The sequence below is a fragment of the Gossypium raimondii genome, chromosome 12 (genome assembly GCF_025698545.1).
Source record: "Gossypium raimondii isolate GPD5lz chromosome 12, ASM2569854v1, whole genome shotgun sequence".
Taxonomy (NCBI): Eukaryota; Viridiplantae; Streptophyta; class Magnoliopsida; order Malvales; family Malvaceae; genus Gossypium; species Gossypium raimondii.
The window spans coordinates 39,781,585-39,792,747 of NC_068576.1; the positions used below are offsets into that span (position 1 = coordinate 39,781,585).

The 11,163-nt window shown below is 35.4% G+C and overlaps 1 protein-coding gene and 1 long non-coding RNA gene across 2 annotated transcripts; both read right to left on the bottom strand.

Moving 5' to 3' along the window:
* Nucleotides 1-3,488: 3,488 nt before the first annotated feature.
* Nucleotides 3,489-4,406, bottom strand: LOC128035314 (uncharacterized). Its single transcript, XR_008191681.1, has 2 exons — nucleotides 4,231-4,406; nucleotides 3,489-3,791 (listed from the first exon to the last, which is right to left on the bottom strand). It is a non-coding gene; the product is annotated as an uncharacterized LOC128035314 (long non-coding RNA).
* A 3,234-nt stretch (nucleotides 4,407-7,640) lies between these two features.
* LOC105764080 (1,4-alpha-glucan-branching enzyme 2-2, chloroplastic/amyloplastic) lies at nucleotides 7,641-10,484 on the bottom strand. The gene is made up of 4 exons (XM_012582532.2): nucleotides 10,097-10,484; nucleotides 9,385-9,490; nucleotides 8,303-8,419; nucleotides 7,641-7,896 (listed from the first exon to the last, which is right to left on the bottom strand). The coding sequence occupies exons 2-4, from the start codon at nucleotides 9,421-9,423 to the stop codon at nucleotides 7,645-7,647; spliced, it is 408 nt and encodes a 135-aa protein (XP_012437986.1). The 5' UTR covers nucleotides 9,424-9,490; nucleotides 10,097-10,484; the 3' UTR covers nucleotides 7,641-7,644.
* Between the last annotated feature and the right edge of the window lie 679 nt (nucleotides 10,485-11,163).

An 11,163-nucleotide genomic window follows, 5' to 3' on the forward strand; every position in this document is an offset into this window, starting at 1 on the left:
AAGGTGCTTGAGGCTTAGAGGCGATGGTGCAGATGCACCTTGAAAGTGGATCACCGTTTCTTAAGTTATATGTGGAATTTTCAAGACCGAATAAATGACTTGCGATTTCACATCTCTTCTTGTCTGAGAGGTGAGAACGATTGAAAATGTCAATAGTACAACCACTCTATTAGAAAGTTCCCATTATGATATTTCGGGATCATCAACGGGAAGACACTAATCCGTATCAACCTTAGATTTCAATCGTGGGAGGAAGAACATTGAACCATCGAGTTTTGGTGGTTGAACGAAATACACAACCCCTATACGAAACTTAGTTAGTGGTAGAGGTGTTCATGGGCCGAGCAGCTCGGCTCGGTCCGACGGCCTGCCCGAAATATGGGAGGGTTTGGGTAAAAATATAGGCACGAAATATGGGCTTGGGCAAAAAATGAGGCTGATTTAGAAAATGGTAGGCCTCGCACCACTTTTTGGCCGGGCAGAACTCGGGCCACCAATATAATAAATATATTTTTTATTTTTAAAAATATTTTAAAATACTTTTTTTAATTTTCTAAAAATTTTTTTGGTGTTTATTTAAAAAATGGGCCGGGCCGGGCCGGGCCAGACCCGGGCTTAGGAATTTTCCCCCAGGCTGGGCATGGACAAAATTCTAGGCCCATATTTCGGGCCGGGCCGGGACCTAGGACTCTGGCCAAAATTTTTATGGGCTGACCAAACTGGGCCGGCCGAACTCCGGCCCTACCATGAACATCTCTAGTTAGTGGATGAGACATGCACCTCGGTAGGTTGATGTTCAACACTGGGAATACTTACTAGGGAATAGCAGTGGTTGGCAAACGACATGTGATTTTGGACGTTTCGAAATATACACGAGAATGGATGATTTACGCCATACGATGTTCACCAGTGAGGGGATCTCCAACATGGCAAATGTTAGTAGGTCGGAGAATGAAGATGACAATGAATCTGATGTGGATCCACCCCGAGTGCCTGGTGTCGATGGTTCAGAAGTTAGATTACTTTTTGAACCAAAGCCTGTCCTAGCTGAACTTGAAGATGGTGAAGAGGGTGATGAAGATGATGATGATGAAGATCTACAATTCACGGTGTACTTGTCGCCAACCCACATGCATAATTTCGATCTTTCAACAGATGATGCGTTTGAGTTTGCAAACCGTTCACACAGGAGGCCAGGCTATAGAAATGCATTATCAGATTCGGGTAATTCGGAAGTGGGTAGGGAGTTTTTCAGTAAAGATGGTTTTCTCGCAGCATTGAAGCGATACAACATCAAGACCGAGATTAACTTCCACGTGGTTAAATTCAAATCCGAGAAGTTTGAGAGAAAGTGTGCAGTGCGAGACATCAGCTGCTCATGGAAAATCATGGCTTCTATTAAGAAAAAGATGGGGTTATAGACGATTAAATTTTTTTGCCTTTGGTATATTATCATTGGGTTTTTAGGGTTTTATTTAGGGTTTAAGGTTCTATCCAATTAATTTAATGTACTCGTGAAGTTGCAAGTTTTCATGGGACCATCTGAAGTTGGATTCAGATATGATCACGGGCCTAATACTACTGATGGTTAAGGTGGATCTGAGGACTAATGTGTCAGTTTTAATTGCCAATATTCATAGCCAATTCAACTATACACCTTTGTACTGTAAGGCGTAGAAAGCCAAGCAAAAGGCATTGTAGAATATGCACAGTAGGTGGGACGCATCATATCACGAGGTATGACAGTGGTGTCAAGTGCTAGAGAGGTACGTACTTGGTTGCGTAACAAATCTTGAAACGGGTCTTGCATATTACAACAATCTCTTGCTCCGTGGGTGCTGCGTGTTTAAGCGTCTGTTTTGGACCTTCAAGCAATGCCGGGATGCATTCCAGTATTACAAGTAGTTGGCACAAATAGACAGTACCTTTATGTATGGTAGATATACCCATCGGTTTTTGTTGGCTATGGCATATAATGGTAATCGAAAGATTTTTCCAATTGCGTTTGCAATAACAACGGGAAATGAAATAGACGACTGATATTTCTTTTTGTCTAGGTTGAGGAGACATGTCTGCCCCCAACCTGATATATGCATCATCTTAGATTGGGGACTTGGAATACTGTCTACAATTGAACGACAGATAAGCCTTTGGGATCACACACACCATTGATATTGACTAAGGCACATTGCGTCCAACTATTACTAATAACATCGGTCTACCATTGAGTGACGATAAGTGATGAACATGGGTATCTGATTGCCACCAATATTATTTGGTTTGTAATATCTCGTTTGTATTTTTATTTTTTTGGTATGTAATTGTCGCTATGCACTTATATTGATAGGGTACGAGATCATGAAAGACCGTTTTCATGAGATATTGACAATATTGGGGTCAACTAACTCGGCAGAGACAACATATCTCGAAAACATACCATTCGAACAGTGGACACAAGCATATGACAATGGGCTATGATATGACCACATGACATCTAACATGGCGAAATGCATCAATTTCGTTTTAAAGGGAAAGCGTCATTTGCCGATAATCACAGTTGTAAAAGAGACATACTTCCGTTTGGCGGAAGTGTTCCCAAAGTGAGTGGCGAGTATGCCGAAAAATTACAGGGAGGCCATGTATGGTGCCCGGCGGTAGTAGAAGAAATTAATAATGGTAAGGCACGAGCAAATTGCATACACACAGTTTTTCACTCGCGCGACAACCTATGATTTTGGGTGACGGAGTTCGACAGGTCGTACAAAGGTATTACCAAGAGGTGTACCGGGTACATGTGAGAAACATGACTTGCGGCTGTGGGATATTTGACACACTTCGTTATCCATGCGCTCATGTAATTGCAGGTTGTATGAATATCTGTTTGGATCCAATAGACTTTGTTGACGAAGTGTACAAAACAGAAAAATCGCACGTGTGGAGACACATATTCCCATCGGTCCTAGATGAACATAAGTAGCCGTCTGTATCGCTTGCTCCATTTAAGTTGTTACCCGATAGAGACTTGCGTCGCAAACCAAAAGGTTGACTGTGCTCGACCCAAATACGTGATAACATGGATATTTGGGAGTGCTCAAACCAACAAACACTACAGCAAAACAGGCTTTTAGCGTATTTTTTTAAGCGCCGCTAAAACTATTTAAAAGCGTCGCAAAAAACGCCTCTATAGACAACACTGCAAAATTTAGCAAAAAACGCCGCTATAGAACATGGCCTTTAGCGACGCTTTACCCACAAACGCCGCTAAAGAACATGGCCTTTAGCGGCGCTTTTATCACAAACGCCGCTAAAAGTACCGTTTCTTTAGCGGGGTTTATGAAAAAACGCCACTAACTTTTTTAGATTTGTAACATTCAATTTTCATCTGTATACAACCCTTCCTGTAGCATGAAATCCAACCAAAAACAACAAATCTAAATGATACTTCAAATTCAACGAAAGATATATGATATAAATTGATAACTGGAGTATAATTCAAAATATTCTTACAATAATGTTAAAAGTTACAATGTTAAAAATATTCTTACAATAAGGAAACAAATAGTTTGAAGTATTGAGCATTAATAAATGAAGATAGAATTTACATACATAAGAACTTATGTCGAATGGTTCATCTCTCTTCTTAAAAGGTATACTTCAGAAAGCTAATATTCAATTCCGAACTAGTAAATTTAGGACATGTTGGCAAAACATCTGTGGATAAAATGCCACTGATGCATTTGCAATCTGCTCCTAAGACCTTTTTGTCATCATTTTTGTTGTTTTTCGGCAGCCTGGTCAATAATAAATGTCGAGGAAAAGTGATCAAATATAAAAACAAATGGTGGAAATTCAAATTACAAAAGTAGGAAAAGATGCATTTAACATGATATAACAGAGTTCTAAGAACACTAATGCTTGGCAGATGCAATTCTAATAACATCTTAAAAATGTGGAACAGCTAGATTAAAATCTAACAGATAATAATGCATAGCTTTCTTTCCATTCCATAAATACTTTATAGTAGCAAAAATCAACCAGATTTAACGGCTAATGTGTATCTCAAACTTCATTCATGACTCCTGACCTACTCAACAATGGGGAAAAAAGGCCAAAGTCTGAGATTCTGGACCAGGAAGAAATGGCACATCAAGTTAAATATTCTAAATCTAATTACTAGACAAAATTTAGCTCACAGAATCGGCTGTACAATATATGGCAGCAAGGTCATACCTTAGTCAGCTTATTTAAAATAGCATCTTCAAAAGCTTGGTAACCAGCTCCAACCAAATTACTCAATTGATCACTTTGCTCTTCCTTCTTGGCGGCTGGAAACTCCGCAACAGAGGGTTTAAGAGGCACAACTAACAATGGATTATCTAGATTCCTACTAACACTGCCTGTAGCAGCATCCTGCAAAGAAAAAAAACAAATAAGTTAGAGCAAATAAACAAAAAAAAAAGTATAAAATCACATAAAAAAACTTGACTTACAACTGCATGTTTTGTAAACTTCAAAATTTATAGACTAAAATGGAAATTCAAAAACCATCATAATATCACTAAGTTCTATACTCTTCCCTCATCAAGCTTTACACCAGACACCAACTCTCATGAGCAGAAATTTCCATTTTTTAAACTGTTAAAAAAGTTTAGCTGTTGAAAGTCAGGATTCGGGTTTGAAGAAAAGTGATGAATGGACCTCTAATTTTCCAATTCTATAATATTTGGAAAGGACATTTCTAATATCAAATTAAGCACAATCAGTAGTAGCAACAAAGAAATAAGTTGTCCATTCATCTATTAAAAAAATAATTAAAATTCCCAGAAAATCTATCTAAACACAAATTAGGCCTGAAACTAAAATTCCCAGAGAAAAAACTAATGAGAACCAAGAAAAAGACAAAAGGAATGGTCACACTGATACAATAACAGTTTGTGAGTGCTAAAAGCATATTTAGTAGGCTATTTTACCCAAATAGCCCAAAAAAATATTTTATTTACAAAATAATCCAGGTTTAAAAACAATAACGAAAATAATCTGAAATGAACAGTAAAATCAGGTTGTGGCCTGTCAATGACCGGAACCAACTCGTATTTTAGACCCATGATTGCCTAATAATTGTGTCAGACTAAAAAAAATTAATTTTTTTGGTTCTGGCCTGTCAATAGCCGGAACCAGTGTATTTTTTTTAAGATTGTATAATACTGATATATGAAGAAGAAAAAAATTAAAAAAAAATTTGGGTGCTGGCCTGTCAATGGTCGGCACCCCTGTACACACAAAAAAAAATTCGAGTTTTGGTCTGTCAATAGCCGGTACCAGAGTACGAGAAAAGTAAAAAAAAAAATTTGTAGTGGCCTGGCAATGGCCGGCACCACCTTTTTGAATTTTTTTTTATTTTTTTCGTGTCAGATAAGATATCAGTATACGAAAAAAGTAAAAAAAAAAATTTTTTTGGTGGTGGCCTAACAATGGTTGGCACCACCTTTTAAATTTTTTTTTAAATTTTTTCGTGTCAGATAAGATATCAATATACGAAAAAAGTAAAAAAAATTTGGTGGTGGCCTGGCAATGGCCGGCACCACCTTTTAAAAAAACATTTTTTTTTACTTTTTTCTTGTCAGATAAGCTATCAGTATACGAAAAGAGTAAAAAAAAAAATTTTTTGGTGGTGGCCTGGTAATGGCCGGCACCACCTTTTAATTTTTTTTTTTTACTTTTTTCATGTCAGATAAGCTATCAGTATACGAGCATGCGCACACGCTACATGAACATGCGCACACAGATATCGAAGAGTTTGAAATATCCCGCACTCACATCGCCTGTTTCGCAGATCAACTGCGTACGACCTAGGTGTAAGACCTGAACGGCGACCGATGTACTCCTGTACTCGGAAAATCTCCAAGTCACGCGAATACAATTCTGCGTTCATTGTTGGTGCCCTTCTACTATTTACCGCCATGGCCTTTCGGACGACCTCTACGTACACATGCCCGGCTTCGATCTGCTTAGTTTGTTTCAACCCAATCTTAGGCATCAATGTCGCCAACCTATAGAATGTTGCCGAGAATACAGCAGAAATCGGGAGATGGCGTGTGAGCCTGAATACAGAGTTCACTGCCTCCACGAGGTTAGTCGTCATCTGCCCATACCGATACCCTTCATCGTAACTCTGAGTCCATTGCCAGTTCTCCATACTCCCTAACCATGTCTGGAGATTTGTTGGTAAAGATGACATCTGACACAAAAAATTAAATTTTTTTTAAAAAGGTGGAGCGGGCCATTACCAAGCCACCACCAAAAAAAATATTTTTTTTACTTTTTCCGATAGCTTATCTGACACGAAAAAAGTAATTTTTTTTTAAAAAAAGGTGGTGCCGGCCATTGCCATGCCACCACCAATTTTTTTTTTACTTTTTTTGTATACTGATATCTTATTTGACACGAAAAAAGTAAAAATTTTTTTTTAAAAGGTGGTGCCGGCCATTGCTAGGCCACCACAAAATTTTTTTTTTACTTTTTTCGTATATTGATATCTTATCTGACACGAAAAAAGTAAAAAAATTTTTTAAAAAAAGTGGTGCCGACCATTGCCAGGCCACCACAAAATATTTTTTTTTTTACTTTTTCTCGTACTCTGGTACCGGCCATTGACAGACCAAAACTCGATTTTTTTTTTGTGTGTACAGGGGTGCCGGCCATTGACAGGCCAGCTTTAAAATTTTTTTCTTCTTCGTATATCAGTATTATACAATCTTAGAAACAAATATACTGGTTCCGGCCATTGACAGGGCAGAACCAAAAAAATTAATTTTTTTTTAGTGTGACACAATTATTAGGCAATCATGAGTCCAAAATACGAGTTGGTTCCGACCATTAACAGGCCACAACCCAATTTTACTGTTTATTTCAGGTTATTTTCGTTATTGTTTTTAAACCTGGGTTATTTTTGTGAATAAAATATTTTTTTGGGCTATTTGGGTAAAATAGCCTATTTAGTAACATGTAGCAAAAATTAAAAAAATGGAATGGTTGTCTTCTACATTTAAGAATATTAATGGTCTGTAAGCTGCATACAACTTAGCTTATTAAGACGCAAGAAGCTCCAAAATCGCTTAAAACTATATATTTGTAATACCATGTCACAGGACCTTGTGGACCCAGATAGACACCTTAGTTAATAACCATCATATGGACAAGAAGTTGAAAAATAGTTCCAGATTTTGGTTTAATTGCAAATCCAGGCTTCTTAATAGGTTTCAGAAATGGGTGAAGAATCCTAATGAAATGCAATTAAACTTTTATTTTGTTGATTTCTAACTGCTAAGTGAGATATTTCAATACACAAAGCAGTTAACAGAGATCCAAGTGACTAGTTATTTGGCATTTGTAATATCATTTACAGAAGTAATACTCAATATTTAATGCAATCCAAATGGAAGACAGTCTAATTTCCTTTAATCAAAGAACAAGGGAAGTAGGCCACATACACCTGAAACCTTAATCCATCCTTTTCTCTTTAGGAGAGGTCACTCTGTCATCGGGATTCAGACTCATTTTAAAATTAACAGGTTTCTTGAGACAGCTATACAGTTTGATGCACTTCCCAGTGCATGTTTTTAAATATAATACCAAGATGATTTTTCAGTATAAAAAACTCCTGCTTTTCTTTTCATTCTCAAAGTCTTGGAGGAACATGTCATATAAAATATTGGAAGAAACAGTACAAAAAATATGGCATGATAGCAAGTAACAACAAATTAGAACCGGTAAGCAATCTGACAGAAGACTGGAATAACAATTCATGCAAGGGAAAAGAGAGATGCATAGGATGCTACTCATTCCAGCATGTGATTTTGGTCTTTTTGTATGGGGGTGTTTGAATACGTACTTTTCCTGTCACAATATAAATTCCGTTAGTCACACAAGAGAGTAACAAAACTTTGAGATTAGATACATGCAATAACATAACTTAAAAACTGATTTCACATACGAAAGTGAACCAACCAAAATCGGTTAGTTATAAACTTTTTTAAGGGAGTTGATTCTTAACACCAACACTACGTTCATAAAAAAACAACCTCCTTGCATAATTATTCAAAGAAGTATAAGAAATTATTTCTCTTTAAACTCCTTTTTTCATGCATGCTGGTGCATCTTCACACTCATGCTTTCATTTTAAAAGTATTACAAACATTAGTTAGCACTCCTGATTTTACCCAGGCTCCAATTATTTCAGCAGCTCATAGTTTGAAAAGAATTAAGTCATTTAATATTTCCAAGCAAACCACACTAAATATACCTCTTCTGGTGGATCATAGTATATTCCACTGTATGGGATTTCACCAGGTGCTTGAACAGAGAACTTGATCCAAGCAGGAATAGAATCCTTAACCCCAGATCTAGTTCCCATGCGACTCTACAATCATATGGTCAAAAAGTTAAAATGCACAAATGGAAAAGGAACTTTAATAAATGGTAATTGACATTATCATGACAGCTAACCAGAACAGGGTCAAAAAATCTCTTCTATTCTTTTTTCTTTCTATTTTTTAAGGCTGGAGTTGGTTGGATCTCAGCTACCTTAAATATTTTTCTTTGACTTCGAGCACCCATTAAATAATTTTCTTTTACAAAGCTTTACCAAAGGCCATGGAGTAGGGAGAAAGTAAGAGTTATCCAAAACTGCTGTAAGGGAGAGTTTAAGTATGCAACTCAAGAGAAACTCAGTGAAGAGTTGATGCCTACTTATAATAGTTTAACAGCTTGGGATCAACTATGATTTTGCTACATTTGTTACGATTTTCCTTTCTTCACCAAATATTTTACTGATTTCATAATCTCTTAAAATTTGACTTGCATGTATAATTTTTTTATACAGACTCACATGGATAACTAATCTTTAAATGATTTAACCTTTTCCAATTTTTCACTTACAGAAAGAGAGTAATAGTTTGGCCAGAAAGAAATTCTAAAAATATAGCTCTGTCTATTACAATGGTAGAAAAAAGTTGACACATAAGAATATTAAAACCACCTTTATAACAGTAGAAAAGAGAACTAAACCAAGAAGCAAGAAGGCCAAACTCCAAAATAAGGATTAATTCTTTATTTAGCAGCAAATCTACAAGACATCATTATCTATCTATAAAAAGATTCCAGGTCTAAACATTTTCTTTTACCACCTATTCTTATGCCTTCAAGGGTGCATAAAACCTATCCAAGGAATCTCAAATGCACAAAATCAGGGCGTCTATGTTGCAAACACAGCAATTGCCTCAAGTTAAGATCTGCCCAAATGATTTTTCAGGACTCCCGAACAACCCACTAGAAAAGAAGACAGAATCGTAAAAACAAAAAAAGGCAATAAATTAAGATCTTTACATTCATTTCACGATCTTTCCCATCTTTGTCCAAGTACATATCACTATTATCCTTTGTTTCATAAGCGTCCCCGTGTTCATCAAGCTTCTCATCTCCTCATGAAGAACTAGAAAGTTTGGATGAAAATGATGCTTATAGAAAAGAGATCGAAGTTTAATTCCAGCAACCATCGACACCCATAAGCATGAAATGTAAAATCATAGGCTAACATTTAAACTGCTAAAATGACATAAATATTAGGGTACAAGGGAATTCCATCAAAGAATGGGAATTGCAGGTTGGAATAACACTAATAGTATGTGTTGAATATGATTAAGATATTGTCCAAAAAAAGGAGCAAAAAATCTTTACTCTAGAAAATAGCAATGTCAATTTCTACATATATTCAAAGAATGGGTAAAACCAAAAAGGAATAAAATTCCACATCTTTTACAGATCAAATAAGCAAAACAAAAATCTGCAGTTCATGCTTTGAAGAAAAAAACAATCTTAACCAAGTTTGAAGGAAATAAGTATCATAGTGCATGGCTATTCAATTTATTTTAGAGCTCCAAATCACCTTTGCCCCTAAGAAATTTCTCATGATTCCAATAAAAAAAATACCCCAAAGAGAAAGACGAAAAATATCCATATAACAGATCAACTAAAAAATCAAACTGAGGCAAACTACTACAAAAACAATAATAATTATGAAGGAACAAAAGGGGCAAACCTGGAAGTGGGGAGGGAAGGAAAATTGTGAAAAGGGTTAAAAGTGAGGAGATTTCCCACATCAAGTTGAAAAGGGTTCTGGTTCTTCGTCTCCTTCTTCAGTTGGCGTTGGTATGTAGTGCTTGCTGCTAAGCAAGGCTATTAGTTCGGCTTGTTAAAACCTAATACAGAAACAGTCACAAAAATTCCAAGAATGAAAATCCTAGCAATCATGGAGCGAGAGAGAGAATTTCATACAATATCAGTTTAAAAGATGTCTGAAATAGCACAAGTAACCTAAATCCTACAATGGAAATTGACAAACAGAACGAAATCAAAAACATTAACAGAAATCCATATTGAATCCCTACTAATCTGCAATCAAACATTAATGAATCACACAAATAAAACGGCGCCATGTTTTTTTTTAAGTAAAATGATTTTTGCGGCGTTTTTATTAAAAAAGTCGATATTTCTTATTTTTTGCGGCGTTTTTCATATAAGCGCTGCAAAAAAATCATTTCATTTTAAACAAAATGACATCATTTTACTCAGCTAAAAATTCTTTATTTTGTCTGCTAAAAATTATTAGTTAAGTGATTTTATAAAACATTTATTATTACTATTTTTTATAAATTGAATTTTTATAAAAAAACCAAGTATTCTCAATGTAAACAAAATAAATACCTTATATTTTAATAAGAAAACAAATGATTAAATGACTGTAATTAGTTATTAAGATAGAATTATTCAATGTAAGCAATCAATCTCTCACATTTCAAATTTCTATTAAAAATTGAGACGTTAATCATGATTTTATATTATTCTTTTTCAATCTAATCTCCATTTTATTGGAGATATTTCTTCCTAACTAAAATATAACTATTTTGCTATATGTTCGATGTGGAATGAATTTAGGTTTTGTATTTCATTTTATTTGTTAGAATTTGGTCCTATCCAAAATAGATAGTTACCTATCCATATCAATCATTATTTTTATTTATTTATTTATCAATATTTTTAAAATCTAATATTTAAATATATGAAATTGTTAAGATTAAATAATTTTAAATATAAAAACATTAATTG